Genomic DNA, 22,204 nt, shown 5'->3' with positions numbered 1-22,204 from the left:
GGATGGGAACCGATGCAGGAAGTTGGAAGGTAGTAAAACAGGGACAGAAACAAAAGGCAGTAAGGGGGAAAGTGTAAGGCAGAGAAGCCATAGTCAAAAATCTAAAAGGGCGACAGTACAAGGTACAGTGACTGAGGGGAGCTCAGTGAATAGGCCCAGTAATACTAAAATGAATAAAACGGGAAGTGAAAACATTAATGGTAAGCGACGCGGCAGGTTGTTACAGGAGATATGGGTTCGACGGCGAGGAAAATTAGGAGAAAGGTTAAGAGGAAATATAACTTAGGAGAGGTTACTGATCGAGGTGTTAAGATTCAGAACAGAGGTAAAAAAGCCAACATAAATGTACTTTACCTGAATGCTCGTAGTATTCGGAATAGGGTAAATGAGTTGATGGCGCAAATCATCGTGAATGACTATGATTTAGTGGCCATTACTGAAACATGGTTAAAGGATGGTCACGACTGGGAGTTAAATATCCGAGGGTATCAAACTTTTCGGAAGGACAGAGTGGATGGTAAGGGAGGTGGTGTAGCTCTGTTATTTAAGGATGACATCCGGTCAACAGTAAGGGATGACATCGGTGCTATGGAGGATAAGGTTGAATCCATTTAGGTGGAAATCCGAAATAGTAAGGCGAAAAAGTCACTGATAGGAGTAATCTATAGGCCACCAAATAGTAACATTATGGTGGGGCAGGCAATAAACAAAGAAATAACAGATGCATGTAGAAATGGTACAGCAGTTATCATGGGGGATTTTAATCTACATGTTGATTGGTTTAACCAGGTCGGTCAAGGCAGCCTTGAGGAGGAGTTTATAGAATGTATCCGCGATAGTTTCCTAGAACAGTATGTCATGGAACCTACGACGGAAAAAGCGGTCCTAGGTCTGGTCCTGTGTAATGAGACAGGATTGATTCAGGATCTCATAGTTAGGGATCCTCTCGGAAGGAGCGATCACAATATGATGGAATTTAAAATACAGATGGAGGGTGAGAAGGTAACATCAAGCACTAGTGTTTTGTGCTTAAACAAAGGAGATTACAATGGGATGAGAGAAGAACTAGCTAAGGTAGACTGGGAGCAAAGACTTTATGGTGAAACAGTGGAGAACCTTCCAAGTGATTTTTCACAGTGCTCAGCAAAGGTTTATACCAACAAAAACGAAGGACGGTAAAAAGAGGGAAAATCAACCGTGGATATCTAAGGAAATAAGGGAGAGTATCAAATTGAAGGAAAAAACATACAAAGTAGCAAAGATTAGTGGGAGGCTAGAGGACTGGGAAATCTATAGGGGGCAACAGAAAGCTACTAAAAAAGCTATAAAGAAGAGTAAGATAGATTATGAGAGTAAACTTGCTCAGAATATAAAAACAGATAGTAAAAGTTTCTACAAATACATAAAACAAAAAAGAGTGGCTAAGGTAAATATTGGTCCTTTAAAGGATGAGAAGGGAGATTTAATAATGGGAGATGAGGAAATGGCTGAGGAAATGAACAGGTTTTTTGGGTCGGTCCTCACAGTGGAAGACACAAATAACATGCCAGTGACTGATGGAAATAAGGATATGACAGGTGAGGACCTTGAGAGGATTGTTATCACCAAGGAGGTAGTGATGGGCAAGCTAATGGGGCTAAAGGTAGACAAGTCTCCTTGACCTGATGGAATGCATCCCAGAGTGCTAAAAGAGATGGCTAGGGAAATTGCAAATGCACTAGTGATAATTTACCAAAATTCACTAGACTCTGGGGTTGTCCCGGCGGATTGGAAATTAGCAAACGTGACACCACTGTTTAAAAAAAGGAGGTAGGCAGAAAGCGGGTAATTATAGGCCAGTGAGCTTAACTTCGGTAGTAGGGAAGATGCTGGAATCTATCATCAAGGAAGAAATAGCGAGGCATCTGGATGGAAATTGTCCCATTGGACAGATGCAGCATGGGTTCATAAAGGGCAGGTCGTGCCTAACTAATTTAGTGGAATTTTTTGAGGACATTAACAGTGCGGTAGATAACGGGGAGCCAATGGATGTGGTATATCTGGATTTCCAGAAAGCTTTTGACAAGGTGCCACACAAAAGGTTGTTACATAAGATAAAGATGCATGGCATTAAGGGGAAAGTAGCAGCATGGATAGAGGATTGGTTAATTAATAGAAAGCAAAGAGTGGGGATTAATGGGCGTTTCTCTGGTTGGCAATCAGTAGCTAGTGGTGTCCCTCCGGGATCAGTGTTGGGCCCACAACTGTTAACAATTTACATAGATGATTTGGAGTTGTGGACCAAGGGCAATGTGTCCAAGTTTGCAGACGACACTAAGATAAGTGGTAAAGCAAAGAGTGCAGAGGATACTGGAAGTCTGCAGAGGGATTTGGATAGGCTAAGTGAATGGGCTAGGGTCTGGCAGATGGAATACAATGTTGACAAATGTGAGGTTATCCATTTTGGTATGAAGAACAGCAAAAGGGATTATTATTTAAATGATAAAATATTAAAACATGCTGCTGTACAGAGAGACCTGGGTGTGCTATTGCATGAGTCGCAAAAAGTTGGTTTTCAGGTGCAACAGGTGATAAAGAAGGCAAATGGAATTTTGTCCTTCATGCTAGAGGGATGGCGTTCAAGACTAGGGAGGTTCTGCTGCAATTGTATAAGGTGTTAGTGAGGCCACACCTGGAGTATTGTGTTCAGTTTTGGTCTCCTTACTTGAGAAAGGACGTACTGGCACTGGAGGGTGTGCAGAGGAGATTCACTAGGTTAATCCCAGAGCTGAAGGGGTTGTATCACAAGGAGAGGTTGAGTAGACTGGGACTGTACTCGTTAGAATTTAGAAGGATGAGGGGGGATCTTATAGAAACATATAAGATTATGAAGGGAATAGATAGGATAGATGTGGGCAGGTTGTTTCCACTGGCGGGTGAAAGCAGAACTAGGAGGCATAGCCTCAAAATAAGGGGGAGTAGATTTAGGACTGAGTTTAGGAGGAACTTCTTCACCCAAAGGGTTGTGAATGTATGGAATTCCTTGCCCAGTGAAGCGGTAGAGGCTCCTTCATTAAATGTTTTTAAGATAAAGATATAGTTTTTTGAAGAATAAAGGGATTAAGGGTTATGGTGTTCGGGCCGGAAAGTGGAGCTGAGTCCAGAAAAGATCAGCCGTGATCTCATTGAATGGTGGAGCAGGCTCGAGGGGCCAGATGGCCTACTCCTGCTCCTAGCTCTTATGATCTTGTGTTGATGCATGAGTGCTGAACCATTGTAAAGCTAACGTTGTGGGAGACGGTGCATGCTGAGTTGCTATGGTACATCACCCAATTGGCATTAAGATGGGTTCAATTAAGGGCGGTGCGTGGCACAGTGGTTAAGACTGGGACTACGGCGCTGAGGACCCGGGATTGAATCCCGGCCCTTGTCGGAGGGCTCCACCAAGTGCAAACTCCATGTGGAGTTTGCACATTCTCCCCTGTGTCTGCGTGGGTTTCACCCCCACAACCCAAAAGGTGTGCAGATTAGGTGGATTGGCCATAATATTAAAACAGTAAAAGGCATATACAAGGCCAATGGTACAAACACTCATTCTGTGTTGGAGAAACAGGATATCCTCCCCTTAGTACCAACGTATGGGGAGGGGGGTTGGATACTCTGATTATTAAAACAGTTCACAACACTAGAAAACAAACTATATGCACTAAACTTTGCGCTGGAGAGACCAGATACCCTCGCCTCTGTACCAACAGAAGGGAGAGGAAGGGGGGAGGTGGGGAGATGGGGGAAAGGAGGGTGGTGGGGAGGGAGGGAGTCGGGGTGTTGGTGGAGGTGGGGGGGGGGGGGGGCAATAGGACACTGCCTGAACTATCTACAGAGGCAGAAAAACAAAAGAACCTTCAATTATGATGTGCCAAATTCCAGGAGTCCTCCCGAGGGGATGAGGGGCGACACAGTGTCAGGCACTAGTGAGCACCGCACCACACTGCAGAGAGCCTCATGAGCACGCTCGCTAAATTGCCCCTTATTTGGGAAAAACAAATAATTGGGTACTCTAAATTTATTTTAAAAAGCTAGGTTCAATTAGAGTGGCCCTGACTGGATTGATGTTCCCTGGCCCGGCATAGTTGCGTCATGAACAGAAATGAAAGGTGTGTGCATTTAAATGAATAAGAGACTTGCAAGCATTACCCGAGGGTAATCTCTTTTAATGCTGTTTAGCAGCCTGTTTTCAATCCATAGGTCAGAGTTGCTCTATCTCCACAAAATAAGCATTCAGAACTTTGCATGACAGATTAAAAAAAATAAATAATGGGTTACACATGATATTGTTTTGAACAGGTACATGCGTGCAGTTTATCAAGAAATGCAGTTATTGCGTTCGTCAAGGCCTGCCATGGAAGAATAGGCAATCTATCTGTGAAGAAGTTGGCACAGTACCAAACAGGATCATCTGAACAGGATATGCACATTCTGTTCAGCTGAACTGGTTGTCTTCTGTAAGCAGTGCATGTGTGGCAATAAAATTTGCCGATAATTAAGAATGTTTTTTTTTGGGGGGGGGGGGGGGGCAGCAGCCGTTTCTTTTTTTTAAACATAATTTTAGAGTATCCAATTTTTTCTCCCCAATTAAGGGGCAATTTAGCGTGGCCAATCCACCTACCCTGCACATCTTTTGGGTGTGGGGGTAAAACCCACGCAGACACTGGGAGAATGTGCAAACTCCTCGCGGACAGTGACCCAGAGCCGGGATCGAACCTGGGACCTCGGCGCTGTGAGACTGCAGTGCTACCACTGCACCACCGTGCTGCCCATGCCCTTTTTTTCGTTGCTGGCCTCAAGACAGGTTTTGGAACAGGCCGACAAACTGCCCCCAAGTATCCAGAAAGCCTTCCTCTGTCTGACTCTCTGACGGCGTACTTAATCTTCTCCAGGTGGAGAAATTCTGAGGTCAGCGAGCCAGTCTGCAGCTTTGGGTGGTGCTGCCGATCGCCAGCCGACCAGGATTCTCCGGCGTGCGATTAGGGAAGCGAAAGCAAGGGCGTTGGCCCCTTTCTCCATGTGTAACTCTGGCTGCTCCGATACACCGAAGATTGCCACTATTGGGCATGGCTTCACCCTCACACCCACAACCTTGGACATTGCCTCGGAGAAGGCTGTCCAGAACCCAGCAAGCTTGGGGCAAGCCCAAAACATGTGGGTGTGGTTGGCCAGACCCCTCTGGCACCGCTCACATTTGTCCTCCGCCTCCGGGAAGAACCTGCTCATTCGGGTTCTGGTCAGGTGCGCTCTGTGCACCTCTGCATTAGGCTTAGCCTTGTGCAGGAGGAGGTGGAGCTCACCCTGCTCAGTGCTTCGCTCCAGAGTCCCCATCCCACCTCTGTCCCCAGTTTGTCCTCCCATTTTTGTCTGGCCTCGTCCAGTGGAGTCCGGGATCTGTCCAGTAGCTGTCTATATATTTTTCCACATAGCCCCCTCCTTCTCGCTGCTTGCGCATATCATGTCCTCTAGTAGTGTGGCTTCTGAGACCCCGGGGTACCCTACTGTCTCTTTGCGGAGGAAGTGTTTTATTTGGAGGTGTCTCAATTCCTGTCTTTTTGCTAGTTTCCACTTCCTCATCAGTTCGTTCAGTGTCACCAGTCTGCGCCCTACGTAGAAGTCCCCGACCGTCACTGTGCCCCCGTCCCGCCTCCATCTTTTGAAGGTGGTATCTAGCATGGCTGGGGGGAATTTGTGATTGCCGCAGATGGGGGCCATGGGGGACATTTTAGTTATCCGAAGTGCTGTCTCAAATGGGTCCACGTTCTCAGCGTGGCCGCTACCACTGGGCTTATTGTGTATCTTGTTGAGGAGGATGGGAGTGCTGCTGTAGCCAGGGCCCGGAGGGTCGTTCTTTATAGGATGCCTCCTCCATTTGTATCCAATCTGTATTGGGTTCTTGTACCCATCCCCTCACTCTTTCTGCCGTTGCTGCCCAGTGGTAGTATTGTAGGTTTGGTAATGTCAAGCCCCCTTTGATTTTTCTTCTTTGCAGTGTCTGTTTGGGAATACTCGGGTTCTTACCCCCCACACAAACACCATGATTAGACTGTCTAGGTTTTGGAAAAAGGCCTTGGGGATGAAGATCGGTATGGGTCTAAACGGGAAGAGGAACCTTGGCAGTACGTTCATCTTGATCGTCTGCACTCTCCCCGCCAGGAAAAGTGGGAGTGAGCCCCACTGTTGAAGGTCTTTTCTTACTTCCTCCACCAGGCTGGTCAGGTTCCACTTGTGGATCTGTGTCCAGTCTCTGGCTATCTGGATCCCCAGGTAATGGAATCTGTTCTGGGCCATTTTGAACGCGAGTCCCTCCAGCTCTGTCCCTCCCACTTTTGGGTTCACTGGGAATGCCTCGCTTTTGCCCAGGTTACGTTTGTAGCCCGAGAAGGTTCCAAACTCTTTCAGTATTTGCAGTATTGCCTTCAGTCCCTCCTGTGGCTTCGAGACATAGAGGAGCAGGTCATCTGCATAGAGTGAGACTCTGTGCTCTCTGTCTCCTCTCCGGATTCCTTTCCAGCTTTTCGCGTCCCGCAGGGCTATCGCCAGGGATTCGATCGTTAGCGCGAACAAGAGCGGGGACAGGGGGCAGCCCTGACTTGTTCCTCTCTGTAGCTGGAATTATTCAGAGCTGGTGGTATTAGTTCAGACACTAGCCAGGTCCGCCCTAATGTCCTGATACACCCTTATGTTCTTCCCTTCCCACGTGCTCGATCTCATATGCCGGGCCCACTTTAGGATTTTCTCCCGGACTTGGAACCGGTGCAGTGTGGGCTTTGGGTTTGGGTCGGAGCAACCTGTGCGCCCTGTCGATTTCTGGGGGTTTGGAAATTCCTCCCTTCCCACTAGCTTGCCCAGCATTTGGGTGATGTAGCCTGTTGGGTCTCTGCCACTATCCTCTCTGGCAGACCCACTATTCTAATGTTCTACCATCTGGACCTACTTTCCCTCTTAGGCTCCCCTGGGACGTTACCAATCTTTTCACCTCGGCTCCCAGGGCTAACACCTTGTCGCTCTGGTCCGAGGTGGCCCTCTCCAACTCCAAAATCGTTTTCTCCTGCGCCTCCACTTTCCTTCCCAAGCCTTTAATGGCCTGCTGCATTTTGTGTGTTGTCTCCGCCAGCGCCTCCTTCATCATTGCGTGGAGCTCCGACCTGAGCGCCTCCTTTATGGCGCTTAGCTCCTGTTTTATCACGTTTCTCCTATCTTCCTCCTGTGCGGAGGGGATGCTGGTTGCTGCACCCTGCTCCCACTCTGCTGTTTGGTACACCATCCTTTTCCATTTCAGGCTCGCCTGAACCTCCGTTTCGTCTCGTGGGGCCGCCTGCCTGTGCGTCCGCCGCTCCTGCGCTTTTCCCTCGCTGCTGCTCCTTGCATCTTGCCGTCACTTCACTTTGGTATTTTTCTTTCCTCCAGCCATCTCTCTCTCTCTCTCTCTCTCTCTTTACGCTGATGTTCCTTACCCTGAGGTTGCTCTCCCTTCCCCCGCTCCTCTGATCTCGTGCTCTCGCTGCCTTCAGTCTGCCTCAGGTTTTAGGATTTAGGTTTTATGTTACACTGTCCGGTTTTGTATATGTTTTGTGGTTAGTTCCCTTCCTTTTCTTTCCCCTTCTTTTTCCCCTTCTCTCTCTCTCACCGGGTCAGGAGGGTCAAGAGAGAGGCTTCTCATCGGGCCCGGAGTCCTCCTTTGTGTCTCCGCTCGCCTCGTGGTCGCCACCGGAATGGGGAGGGGGTCTCTCTCTTCGTCGCTCGCTCCCCTCCCGATCAGTCCACGACTTTACTCCGGGCTGCCGCTCCTCTTCTTCCACGCTCACTTGCTGTGCGAGGCAGGTGGGGCTCAGTCGGACCAGTTTACACGCTGAGGAGCAAGTTCTCCTCTGGGAACAGGACGCGACTGTGTCCCCCCCTCAGGAGCTCTGCCACCCGCAACCGCTCTCCCATGCCCTTTCTTTTGATGGAATGTTATCTCTGTGGAGGTTTGCTGATATTGTCCATTTTTACATGCCTTGAAATCGTGCGATAACAGCAAATGTACAAAATCACATCATACTTCTTCAACAACATTCTTTAATCATGAATAACATTCCAATAACATGCCTCCACTCCTAATAGAAGAACTTGCATTAATGCAGTGCCTTTCACATCCTTTCACTACAGTTATCCTTCTAATCTTGATTTGATTTAATTTTGTCACATGTATTAGTATACAGTGAAAAGTGAGCATGTCTGGGGTGCGTGGGGTCCTTAATTACGCTGACTGCCTTTCTGAGGTAAGTGATGTAAGTAAGGGAATTTGACTGCACGAGGACCGTGTCCATATAAGATGGAATGTGGCGGAATTGGAAGCAAAATTGATGATGAGAGCATGAACCGCACCAATATGGTCATTGTGTACTAGAAAAAGAGTTGTGGGATAGGGCCTGAGTAGGACTGGAAAGTAATGTTCCATATACCCCACTAAAAGACTATAACTGGGACCCACACGGTTATTCATTGCCACGCTTGTTGTTTGCGGGAAATTAGACAAATTAAAGGAGAAGTTGTTCAGTGGGTGAACAAGTTCAGCCAGGCAGAGGAGGGTGCTGGTGGATGCGGAGTGTTGGGCGTCTGTTCAAGGAAGAATTGGAGAGCCCTCAGACCATAAGACATAGGAGCAGAATTAGGCCACTCGGCCCATCGAGTCTGCTCCGCCATTCAATCATGACTGATATTTTTCTCATCCCTATTCTCCTACCTTCTCCCCATAACCTCTGATCCCCCTATTAATCAAGAACCTATCTATGTCTTAAAGACACTCAGTGATTTGGCCTCCACAGCCTTCTGTGGCAAAAAGTTCCACAGATTCACCACCCTCTGGGTGAAGAAATTCCTCCTCATCAGTTTTAAAGGATCGTCCCTTTTGTCTGAGATTGTGTCCTCTGCTTCTTGTTTTTCCTACAAGTGGAAACATTCTCTCCACATCCACTCTATCCAGGCCTCGCAGTATACTGTAAGTTTCAATAAGATCCCCCTCACCCTTCTAAACTCCCAACGAGTACAGACCCAGAGTCCTCAACCGTTCCTCATACGACGAGCTCTTCATTCTTATGAACCTCCTCTGGACCCTTTCCAAGGCCAGCATCCTTCCTGAGATACAGGGCCCAAAACTGCTCACAATAGTCCAAATGGGGTCTGACTAGAGCCTTGTATAGCCTCAGAAGTACATCCCTGGTAGTGTATTCTAGACCTCTCGACATGAATGCTAACATTGCATTTGCCTTCCTAACTGCTGACTGAACCTGCACGTTAACCTCAAGAGAATCTTGAACTAGGACTCCTAAGTACCTTTATGCTTCTGATTTCCTAAGCATTTCCCCATTTAGAAAATAGTCTATGCCTTCATTCCTCTTTCCAAAGTGCATATCCTCACACTTTTCCACATTGTATTGCATCTGCCACTTCACTGCCCATTCTCCTAGCTTGTCCAAGTCCTTCTGCAGCCCCCTTGCTTCCTCAATACTACCTGTCCTTCTACAGATCTTTGTATCATCTGCAAACTTACCAACAGTGCCTTCAGTTCCTTCTTCCAGATCATTAATGTATATTGTGAAAAGTTGTGGTCCCTGAGGCACACCGGCAGCCTTCCTGAAAAAGACCCTTTATCCCCACTCTCTGCCTTCTGCCAGTCAGCCAATCCTCTATCCATGCCAGGATCTTACCCTTAAACACCACCCTGTTGGTGGATGGAGATGTAATGGAATTGGACATCCTGGGTGAAGAAGAGGTGCCAAGGGCCAGGAAACTGGAAATATTTGTAATGACATAGGGTGGTAGAATAATCACAAATGTGGGGTTTGGGGCGGGGCGGGGGGTGGTGGGGTGGAGGTAGAATTGGACAATGGGAGAAAAAAATAATCGAGAGGAAGTAAGTTCAGTGGGGCAAGGACAGGCTGAAATGGTGGGTCCACTCGGATAGTACTGTTTCTGGATTTTAGGAAGGAAGTTGGAGCAGGCTTTTATCCTGCTATTAAAACATTCTTCTAGTTTGCTTTCAGACAGTCCTGACCTTTACTCTGCTGTTAATACCAGTTTTGGATCATTACCATTCCCTTTGTCTTGTGTTCCATGACATCTTTGTCATTTAATCTGCCTTGCCCTCTACTCTATCTCTGACTTATGTTTAATTAGCCCCACCCTTTTTCAACTGCATAAAATCCATTCTGATTCTACCTCTCTTTAGTTCTGAAGAATCATATTGGACTTGAAACATTAACACTGTTTCGCTCTCTAAATAGGCTGCCAGACCTGCTGTTTTTGCAGCACTTTGTTTTTATTCCTGTACAGAATCTTGGGTCTATGCTAATAGATGATTACAATATTGTTCTTACAACGTCAGAGGAAGTTGAGGGTTGTACATGTATATCACAATCCCCTTCCCTGACAGTTGTTAGTTAACAAATTGTTTTCTTTCAATAGTTTGCATTTTTTGTTGTTTTTCTGTCACCGGCTCATAATGACCAGATTTAATGAATTTAAGGTCACAATGTTTCAGTGGAAATTGATTCATGAACTCTGGGATATTAGTCTAGTCGGCAAATGCTTGATAGTATATGACTTTGTGCTTACATCATGCAGTATTTTTAGTTTGTAGCTTGAAAAATTTACATTCTTTCTATATTTCTACCGATGACCTTAGACTGCTGTTAAAATGCCTCCATGACCATTCATCAGCTGTTGTGTTACTGTTTAAATATTGGACTGCATTGTTTAAGTATGGTGTTATCAATTAGTACATGTTTGCAAAAGGCTATGTCCTACTTGAGTAAACTGCTCATCTCCATTTTAATAATGCCACTAGCAAGAGATATGAATGCTAGAAGGTGGATATAATAGAATGTTAGGAGGATGCTCGGCCCTTAAGCCTGTACCAGTTCTTTGGTAGAACTATTCAATTCTTTTCAAATATTTTTAGCCAACTATTTTCATTTTATACATAATACAAAAATAAAGCCACACAACCAACCTGATTTGAAGCCCCCTCCCCACTCCCACCTGCCCCACCCCTTCAAAAACACCTGACTCCCCCCTCTCCCCTCAATTAGCAACGAATGGTGACCAGGTCTTTGAAATACACAAATGGCTGCCATCTTTAGTAAAACCCATCAATTGCTCCCCTCATGGTGTAATTGACTTTCTCGAGGAGGAACTCCCAACAGATCTCCCAGCCACAGAGACACTGGGTGGAGAAGCTGACCTCCACCCCATGAGCACTCGCCTCCGGGCAATCAGTGGGGCCAAGGCTAGGACATCGGACCCCGTACCCGTCTGCAGCTCCGACGAGTCTGACACCCTAAATATGGCCACTAAGGGACAGGGCTTCAGCTGAATTTTCAGAATCGCCGATATGTGCTAAAGAAGGAGACCCAGAAACCGACAAGCTTTCCACCCCTCATTATCTGCCCCGTCCCTCATGATCTGCCCCGTCCCTCATGATCTGCCCCGTCCCTCATGATCTGCCCCGTCCCTCATGATCTGCCCCGTCCCTCATGATCTGCCCCGTCCCTCATGATCTGCCCCGTCCCTCATGATCTGCCCCGTCCCTCATGATCTGCCCCGTCCCTCATGATCTGCCCCGTCCCTCATGATCTGCCCCGTCCCTCATGATCTGCCCCGTCCCTCATGATCTGCCCCGTCCCTCATGATCTGCCCCGTCCCTCATGATCTGCCCCGTCCCTCATGATCTGCCCCGTCCCTCATGATCTGCCCCGTCCCTCATGATCTGCCCCGTCCCTCATGATCTGCCCCGCCCCTCATGATCTGCCCCGCCCCTCATGATCTGCCCCGCCCCTCATGATCTGCCCCGCCCCTCATGATCTGCCCCGCCCCTCATGATCTGCCCCGCCCCTCATGATCTGCCCCGCCCCTCATGATCTGCCCCGCCCCTCATGATCTGCCCCGCCCCTCATGATCTGCCCCGCCCCTCATGATCTGCCCCGCCCCTCATGATCTGCCCCGTCCCTCATGATCTGCCCCGCCCCTCATGATCTGCCCCGCCCCTCATGATCTGCCCCGCCCCTCATGATCTGCCCCGCCCCTCATGATCTGCCCCGCCCCTCATGATCTGCCCCGCCCCTCATGATCTGCCCCGCCCCTCATGATCTGCCCCGCCCCTCATGATCTGCCCCGCCCCTCATGATCTGCCCCGCCCCTCATGATCTGCCCCGCCCCCCATGATCTGCCCCGCCCCCCATGATCTGCCCCGCCCCCCATGATCTGCCCCGCCCCCGCGCATTACCTGCCCCGCCCCGCGCATTACCTGCCCCGCCCCGCGCATTACCTGCCCCGCCCCCGCGCATTACCTGCCCCGCCCCCGCGCATTACCTGCCCCGCCCCCACGCATTACCTGCCCCGCCCCCCCGCATTACCTGCCCCGCCCCCCCGCATTACCTGCCCCGCCCCCCCGCATTACCTGCCCCGCCCCCCCGCATTACCTGCCCCGCCTCCCCGCATTACCTGCCCCGCCTCCCCTCATTATCTCCCCCCATGTGTCTAAAGTGATATTTGGAGTTGTGTTTTGCCCTCAGCCTCGCCGGGTACACCACACAAAAACGCACACTGTTCTTACACAGCACCAACTTTGCCTTGTTATAGGCCGCACGCCTCTTGCCCACGTTGCTGCAACACCCCGACCGATCCGGATGCTGCTGCCTTCCCATGTCACCCATAATTTTCTTTGGCCCATTTCAGGACCCTCTACTTCGTCGGTAGCTGTGAAAGCACGCTATCACTGCCCATGGTGGCTCATTTGCCCATGGCATCGCCCGTAGCATTTAGTCTGCCCTGTCCAGCCCATGGGGGGACATCTGTTCCCTGCCCCATCAACTTTACAAACATCTCGGCAAAGTACTCAGTCAGCATCGGGCCCTCCACCTCCTCCGGCAACCCCACGGCCCTGACATTCTGCCTCCTTGACCTGAACTCCACTTCCTTGACCTTCATCCTCAGTTCCTTATTCCTCTCCACCACTAGCCGCTCCGTTTCCAGTGAGGCCGTCTGGTCACTGTCATGACAGGGTTTCCTCCACCCCCTTCAGCACCTCTTCATGTTCGTGCAACATCTCTGAGGTCTTTCCAAATGTCTCCCTTATTGGGCCCGGCATGAATTCCACAGACCTTTTGAGGGTCTCCATCATCTCCCTCCTTTGCCTCTCAAAATATTTGCCAAATTGTGTTTCATTCTTGGCTACCATTGCGTCTGTCAGCTTATCCACTGTAATAGGCACGGTCCCACCCGACGAGCCTCTGCCATCTTTGCTCCCAATGGGCTTCGCACTTTCCCCCGTCTCTTCTGATGGGCTACCACTCGTGCCCTTCTTTCCAACATTCTTTTTTGTGGTCCTTGACATCCACTTGCGGAGAACTATTAGATGGGCTGAGTCTATCCACAAATTTTCACTGGGTACTGAGTTAAAATGACTAAAAATGAAGACTCTGGCGGGAGCTACCACCACCAGAAGTCCCCTGTAGAACTATTCAGTTAATCATACTCCCCTCCTCTTTCCCCAGAGCCCTGTAATGTATGTTTTCCCTCCCAAGTATTTATCCAGTTCTCCTGAATGCTACTGTTGATTCTGTTTCCACCACCCTTTCAACAGTGCATTTGAGACCACAGCAACTCCCTTTTATTTGTAAAGTTGCCTTTATTCCTTTGACCAGTCACCTTAAGCCTAGGTCTTCTCGCCACTGATATTGCTGTCAATGGAAACCATTTCTTCTTATTTACACTCTCAGAACCATTCAGGATTTTGCATATATCTACCAATTCGATATGAATAAAAATCTGTGCTCAGTAATGCAGGTAAAGAAAGATCAAGTTAAAACCATTTTAAACATTGTTCCATTCCATTCTTCCAAGTGAGAAGTTAGCAGACTTCACAAACTGGTGGGTGCACTACTTTCGAACTCCATTGTAACCTGCAGAGCTAACGTGCCCTCAGCTGACCATATGTACACACCCCATGAGAATAATTACCGAATGATAGGATGTGCGACTGAATAGTCATCTGAAAACCTGGGGCTTATTTTCCCTGAACTATAGCTTCAGCTTTGTTCCTGTACCGATGTGGGAGAATCCCAACAATTTTATTTTTTCCTATTCCAATTGATTCCGGTTTACCACCAGTTAGTTGCCATTTCCAGGTGGATGAGGACACTTGTGCTCCGCTGTCCTAAACTACCAACAAAGCCGATATGGAAAAAAGACTTGCATTTAGAAGTGAACTCCAGGATCAACCGCTAGTGTTTAAAATCGTCAGTTGCGCATTAAAATCGTAGACTTTTTTGGGGGCTTTGATGGGCGGCTCCTGAAAACTTGATTTAAGGTTGACTCAATACAATGGCCAAGATGCTGAAACTTAAATCTTTACAACAGTGATAGTGATGAAGTCTTGTTGGCTGCAGCAAAAATGCTGAGAATCTGTAAGAGCGATGGGGAAACTTCCTGGGGGCTTTGAGCATACAAATAGTCATTTGAAACCAGATACGTTATGAAGATGTCACATCCAATCCTTGCCAAGGAACTGTTTCTATTCTTGAATCCAATTTTCAGGAGATATCTGAATGATTTTGTTAATGCTTTCACTTCTAATCGCAGAGGCTCCTGTGACTTTTGCATTTGCTTTGATGCGTGCTTCTGAAATATGGAGCTGTTGACTCTTGTTGCAATGGTTCAGCCTTGTAGAAATAGCTATATGTTTCATGTGTCCTCCTGATGGTTATGAAAGCAAGTTGCAATTTTTTTCCCCCCTGAAATATAACCTGGTTCTGAGTTTAAATGTTTTTGAGCACAATTTCTTTGGCAGAACCAGCTGGGTGGAAGTACTAATGACGGAGAGTGGGTTTGAATATATCACCGATGTCGATCAATAATTCAGGGAGCTTTTGTAATGCAGTGGTGTTGCTGATTAATTTCTCCCACAGTCTTAAACTCGGCAACCGTTCTGACTATTCTAGTGATCAAGGTGCAAAAGAAAAATAGTGACTAATTTAAAATTATTGAATAAAGAAAGGCCAGCAAATTGCTCATTTTTGGTGTTAAATATGTTTTTTTAAAACACCAGCCTTTAAATGTAATTCAGATTGTGAAATTCCCGAAGCAATATGATAGAACAAAATTATTTTTTCATTCTCCACACCATTAAATTTGGTATAGGTTGCATAGTCTTTCTGTTAACTTTTGCAAGAGAGCAATGTGATTTTGGATTGAATAGTGCTGATAATTAACCCTCTTAGGATCTACACGTTACTGCAGCTTTTAAAATATGCACTCCTTACCTTCCTATAGTTCAGTTGAACTGTATTATTCATATATTAATAAATATTTGAGAATCAGATAAATGACCCTCTGATATTATTTGTGGTTGTCTTACCCTCTGATTTCATGCATATAATGCACATCTTTTGAAGGGGTAACGCAGTGGTGTGGTGATAATTCCACTTGACTAATAATCCAGAGATAACTCTCTTGGGGCCAGTTTACCTCACTTGGCTGGTATCGTGACCCTCAGGTTAAATCACCACTGGTCAGCTCTCTCCCTCAAAGGGGAAAGCAGCCTATGGTCATCTGGGACTATGGTGACTTTACCTACCTAATCCAGAGATCCAGGATATTGCTCTAATGGTCCGAGTTTCGATCCCACCACGGCAGATGGTGAAATTTTAATGCAATAAAAATCTAATGACCATGAAATCATTGTTGATCGTTGTAAAAACCCATCTGGTTCACTAATGTAATTTAAGGAAGGAAATCTGCTATCCTTATCTGGTCTGGCCTATGTATGAATCCAGATCCACAGCAATGTGATCGACTCTCAACTGCACTCTTGAGGTGGCCTAGCAAGAGCACTTGGGGAAGGGCAAAATATGCTGACCCAGCTAGTAGCGACAACATCACATGGACGAATAAAAAAAAACTTGTATCAAAATATAATTTTAATGAAGTGGTTATAAAAATAGCTTGTCCCCCTCATGACTTGTAATTCTATTACAATTGTTTTCATGGATTATTGCTGTGCATGTGGATAAGTTGAACAGTTTCTTCTGGGGAATTGCAAATTGCCATAGGAAGTAATACATCATTTCTGTTATTATGATTCTGTTTGGGACAGTTATATCTGAGCACCTTATTTTCACCAATAGAACTATGCCACAAAATTTCCCGTTTTAAAAACACATACATACTTCATTGCTTATAAAATACTTCAATAAAATTAGGCTTATGAACTTAACATGTGTTGTTTTAGACTAGATTGTTATGCATTTCTTACTGCCCCCCAAAAATTCTCTTACATTTTATGAAGCCTTAGCATGACTTCTGTCAGGACAAACAAATGCTCCTCCGTTCCAACTATTCTCCGAGATAAAGCTTTTAATGCTGGGGATGCCTTAGTCTCTTGTTGCAGATACTCCAAGCTAACCTGCTGGATTTTCTTTTGCCACAAGGCTCTTGAGGACCACTGTTGATTTTTTTTTTTCACTAGGGAATCTTTCAGATCATTTGCCCTCATAAAGTCTACCTGTATTCCGTGAATGATGGTTAACTTTTTATTTGCTGATGATGTAGGCCAACTAACTGTAATTTGTCTATCTTCTCTCCGTGAGCTGCAAATTGCATGCACAAAAGTCCAAGCTGCAACTAGCTATGTCAGCAAACACCCAGATAAGTTGAAACTAGAGAATCTCCCTAAATTCCAACCATCTCCATGAAGGTGTAGCATATTCTGGGATATTCTCGAACAGACCTTGTCTGTATCTCTCATTTAAAATTCTTTCTTTGATCCAATGAAAGAAATGGATTTTACAATCCTTCAGTGTTTACTGAATGCTTTTAAACCAATTTAGCTTTAACCCCCAAAGCAGAAGCATCTCTCAGGACTACCCTTACAGTAAGAATTGCAGAAATCAAGTTTCCAGTTGTTGTGTTGAGTAAGCCCACCTGTTTTATGGTATCTTTTTAGCTGTTAACCTCTTATTACCATACAGCCTCAACCTTTTAATTGTAATTATTATTAATAAATTCCAAGCTTGTTTTAATTGCATTTAAGTCAGGGTTGCTTTCACTAGTTTTTCAACCAGATACCTGTGTTTTCTACAGGTAAAACTTTTAATTCCAAAAACTAGAAGTTATATTTCAAAACATATGAACCATGAACTGGATATTAGCAACTCTGTTGATCAAATGGTTTTTAAAAATAATTTTATTCTCCTTTTTCACATTTTCTCCCAAATTTACACCCACCAACAATACACAATAAGCAGTAACGAATATAATGTCAATTCCCATATCAACAACAATCCCATTCTCCCATCAACCCCCAAACAACTGCCTGCATGTTAACATAAACAAATAACACTAAGGAATCAGGAATCACCCATAGACACCATTAATACAAACAGTCCCGTGTCTTGCCCCCCCCCCCCCCCCCGTTCAAACTTAACCGTCTCAAGAGTCAAGAATTCCAACAGTTCCCCCCCGGCACGGCAGGCCCCCCCCCCGGTAATGTTCACACACATCTTCTAATCAAATGTTTTACTGACCTTTTGCATTGATACATTTATTTGGTCATAGTGCTGCCCTGTTCTAGTACATAGAATTTTAGTCCAGGCGATAAATGGAAGAGGTCAGTGATTCAATAATAATAATCTTTATTGTCACAATTAGGCTTACATTAACACTATTAATCACCATTACAGATGTTTGGCTGGTGAAAGGCTACGAATGTTGAATTCAAACAGCTGACTGAGCATCTGAAAAGATGCAGACACCTTTTATTGGTTTCCAAGACCTTGGGTCACATTGCTTGTTTTTTCTTGAGCATGTGTTTGTGTGAGCGGAAAATATAGGAAAATAATCAATGGCGAGACTCTACATCAAATGAATACTGAAACTGCTCTATCTGGGATCTCTGGTTGAATTGACCTGCTTTCAAAGGCATTGCTTCTAAGAAGCAGTTGTCGGCAAGTTTGTGCAGTAACTTGCAGGGGATAGAAAAGTCCAGTTTTTTTCGAGAGGTGTGACAGGTTGAGTTTTAACTTGCAACAATTACTAAAATTTGAAAATGCCTGAAATTCAATGTATTTGAAATTTATTTAATGCTTTCCTTACAGCAGCCTTCAGTTATTACCCGTTGAATGTTGAGGAGGGCTTTTAGAGTTAACTTGGTTGATCTTCTGAAACATCTGTGCTGTTCCCAATATTGAGATGTTCGGTCAATTGAGCCTTGAAGGAGCATTATAATTAAAGCCAATTGCTTCATTTTCAAATCTTTTGAAGTTCTATATGTGCCTTGGAATAAAATATTAGCAAACGTCTTTGGCATTATAAACTCGGAATGCAGGTTTTTAAAATTCCTCTAACATGCCTCAGTCCTTCTCTTTTAAGTCCTGTTAGCCTTGCCTTGACTTGGAGTTATGTTCATCAGGCTGACGAGTAAATACACCCTCGTTGATGGAAGCTGTTTGTTACAGGGAGTCAGATATTTCAATAAATGCATCATGTTGACTGCCTTCAGCAATATAATAATCTACAAAGGAAGCACCCCAGGGTGAGAAAAAATAATTAATTATCCAGTTACCTTGCGTATGCAGAGAAACTTATTCTGAGTTTTCTTAATAATGCATAACTGCGGCATATTGCACTCCCACCACCTTCAAACCTGCTGGTGGGCGATGAGAGTGTAAAATCCAGCAACTAACCTTCCTGCTGCCTGACTCCGAGCTGTCTGAAATTCTGTGGGGTGGGGCAAGGGAGGCATCAACCGGTCCACCCATCCTTGTGCCAATTGAGGTCCTTAAGTGGCCAATTAATGATCGCCTTCCACCCTCGTCAGAATTTCACGTGCGGCATGTGGGAAACCAAGCAGCTTTAACCGCAGAGGTTCCTCACTGGGGCCTGCCAGCCTGGAACCGGTGATAATCGGACTTGCCTCTGAGTCTGTACTCCTCTTTGTCAGTAGTGGCTTTCGTCCCTGCAGTGGACACCGCTCTCATCTGACGTTTCTGGGACTACAGAGCTGCTAGCCATCAGATTGGTCGGCAGCTCTCTAAAGTGCCATTTCTGAGCACCACAATGACATTTTGGGAGATGGGTCCAAAGCACGCCATAAAATTCAGCCCGGGATATAGTTATTTGAAATTGATCATAGCATCTCTTTATGGCAAGGAATGGAAGAGAGTGTAGATGTTCAATCTCCTAGTTTCTTCAAGTTATGCAAACTTGACTGAATCAATCATTTTACAGTGTCAGAGAGAAGCGTGGATTGCAAAGCTTGTGAAATTTGATACTTTGGGTTCAAATTCTTTGGGAAGAATAAAGAGACTTATTATTTCTTCCTGCCTGCTATGCACCAATACGTAGTCTTCAAGTACCCTTGATCCTATTAATTTCAGGGGATGTAACATGTGGGGGCAGTGATGTGGTTAACTCTGGTTGGGGGAAGGGACTGAGTAATTTCTAAGCTTGTAAGAAATATGTTTGAACTGGGCAGACCGTAATTATTTGGAAGGACTGTATGGGTTACTTTTCCAAAGAGGAAGTAATGGGCCTGATTTTAACTCTTGACCTGGTTTTAAAAAACCATGCATTTAATCAGTGAGATTATTGTCTTATTCAATGGTTAGAATATCTTATTCAATTATTAGAAAAATATTGGGTGGGATTCTCCGACCCCCCGCCGGGTCGGAGAATCGCCGGGGGTCGGTGTGAATCCCGCCCCCGCCGTCCTCCTAATTCTCCGGCCCCCCAAAAATTGGCCCGGCGTGAGTTGCGCCGCCTGCCTTGGAGAATGGCGGGGTCCAGGGCGACTCAATGGGCGCCGAGGCTGCCCGAATTCTCCGGCCCACGATGGGCCGATGTCCCGCCCGTCTTTTGCCAGTCCCGCCAGAGTAAATTGGAGTAGGTCCCTTACCGGCGGGACCTGGCAGCGTAGGCGGGCTCCGGGGTTCTTGGGGGGGGGGGGGGGGGGATCTGACCCTGGGAGATGCCCCCACGATGGCTTGGCCCGTGATCGGGGCCCAACGATCCGCTGGGCGGGCATGTGCCGTGGGGGCACTCTATCCTTCTGCACCGGAGGCTGTACCAGTCCGCCATTCCCGGTGCGGAAACGAAGCCCTCTGCGCATGCGCGGGGATGACGCCAGCACACGCTTGCGCTCCCACGCATGCGCCAACTCGCGCCGGCCGGCGGAGGCCCTTCGGCGCCGGTTGGCATGGCGCCATGCCCCTTTCCCGCCCGCCGGGCGCAAACCACTCCGGGGCGTGCCTAGCCCCTGAAGGTGCGGAGGATTCATCATTGCCTGCCACTCTGAAAAGGACCCATTTATTCCCACTCTCTGCTTGCTGTCTGCCAATTAGTTCTCTATCCATGTCAATACATTACCCCAATACCATGAGCTTTAATTTTGCTCACTAATCTCTTGTGTAGGACCTTGTCAAAAGCCTTTTGAAAGTCCAGATACACAACATGCACTGGTTCACTCTTGTCCACGGCTCAAAAAATTCCAGAAGATTTGTCAAGTATGATTTCCCTTTAGTGAAAGTCCATGCTGGATTCAGTTATTTCTTCCTTAATAATTGACTCCAGCATTTTCCCCACCACCAATGTCAGGCTAACTGGTCTATAATTCCCCATTTTCTCTCTCCCTCCTTTAAAAAAATTTTTTTTTTAGAGTAGCCAATTATTTTTCTTTTCCAATTAAGGGGCAATTTAGCGTGGCCAATCCACCGAACCGGCACATCTTTGGGTTGTGGGGGTGAAACCCACGCAGCACAGGGAGAATGTGCAAACTCCACACGGACAGTAACCCAGGGCCGGGATTTGAACCCGGGTCCTCAGCGCGCAGTCCCAGTGCTAATCACTGCGCCACATGCTGCCCCCTAAAAGTGGGATTACACTGTCGCCTAATGATAACATGCTCACTTCTGAATTAGATTGTTATATGTTGAAGCTCTGCTCCCAGGATTTGGACAAGTAGCCGAGGCTGACGCTTATTTTAGTGCGATACTGAGGCAATGCTGCGCTACTGGAGAAGCTGATTTTTGAATAAGTGTTAAAAAGACCCCCTGGCTGCTCGGGTAGAGATGGTGCTGTTCAGACCAAGCCTTGACCAACAATGCAAAAGCCAATGATGTGGTCATTTTATTATAATACTGTTTGTGCTCTTTACTCAAGTTGACTACCACGTTTGCTGATGACATTTCAAAAGAAACGTACTAGATTTTTTTCCTGTTCGAATATGAGTTTCAATTACTTTCCCCCGCCCCTCCCCTCTCTAAATGTTGTTTCATTTCATTACAGGTTATCTGCCGAATGGTGTTCATGCAGTTGAAGCCATGTTAGCAACAGCCAGCATTGGTGCCATTTGGAGTGCAACCGCTCCAGACTTTGGTGTAAATGTAAGTAATGTTCATGTGCGATTGGCTCAAATCCCTTGGTTCCAAATGAACCTGCCATTATGTCAGCCATGGGTCAATTGGTAGCATTCTCTCGCTTGAGTCAGAACGTTGTGGGTTCAAGCAGCTAGGATTTGAGGAAAACCGTCGAGGCTGACACTCCAATACAGTATTGATAGAGCATTGAGGTGTTCAACTGAGGCCACCTCTGCCATCCTCGGGTGGGTGGTAAAGACCCCATGGCACTATTTCGAAGAAGAGTAGAGGTGTTATCCCCAAGTCTTCCTGCCAGTATTTATCCCTCATTCGATATCACCGAAATAGATTGCCCGATCGTTATCTCGTTGCTCTTTGAGGAGCTTACTGTGCACAAATTGGCTGCTGTTTTTCCTATATGACAGCAATGATTGGGCTTCAAAAGTAATTCATTGGCTGGAAAGTGCTTTGAGGACATCCCATCATCATGCAAGGTGCTTTATGAATGGAACTCTTTCTTTATAACATTTTGTAAAGTGCGTTGTGTAACTTTCTTTTGTAAAATCAGTTACTTGGAATGTTTATCTGCGCTCTCAGCATTCACGTGATCACAAGTAATGACATCTGCTTTGGATTTCATTTTTTCCCTTTACCTTTCCGGATTCGTCTTGAGGTGTGTTGACATATCCTGGTATACAGATCTACAGAAACTGTGAAAGTTTGAAAAGATTGTGTGAAGGTTGGATCGGTTGAATTCATTGCATTTGCTTTTTTCTCACATTGTC

The 22,204-nt window shown here is 46.3% G+C and overlaps 1 protein-coding gene across 1 annotated transcript in view; it reads left to right on the top strand.

Annotated features, from left to right (window-relative positions):
- aacs (acetoacetyl-CoA synthetase) overlaps positions 1-22,204 on the top strand; it is a 234,282-nt gene that overhangs the window by 47,279 nt on the left and 164,799 nt on the right. The window contains exon 5 of the mRNA XM_072495803.1: positions 21,349-21,446. Within this exon, the coding sequence (XP_072351904.1) occupies positions 21,349-21,446 (98 nt within the window). The remainder of the gene's footprint in view (positions 1-21,348; positions 21,447-22,204) is intronic.

This window comes from Scyliorhinus torazame, chromosome 1, assembly GCF_047496885.1.
Source record: "Scyliorhinus torazame isolate Kashiwa2021f chromosome 1, sScyTor2.1, whole genome shotgun sequence".
NCBI classification, from domain to species: domain Eukaryota; kingdom Metazoa; phylum Chordata; class Chondrichthyes; order Carcharhiniformes; family Scyliorhinidae; genus Scyliorhinus; species Scyliorhinus torazame.
This window is presented reverse-complemented; position numbering and strand designations above follow the sequence as displayed.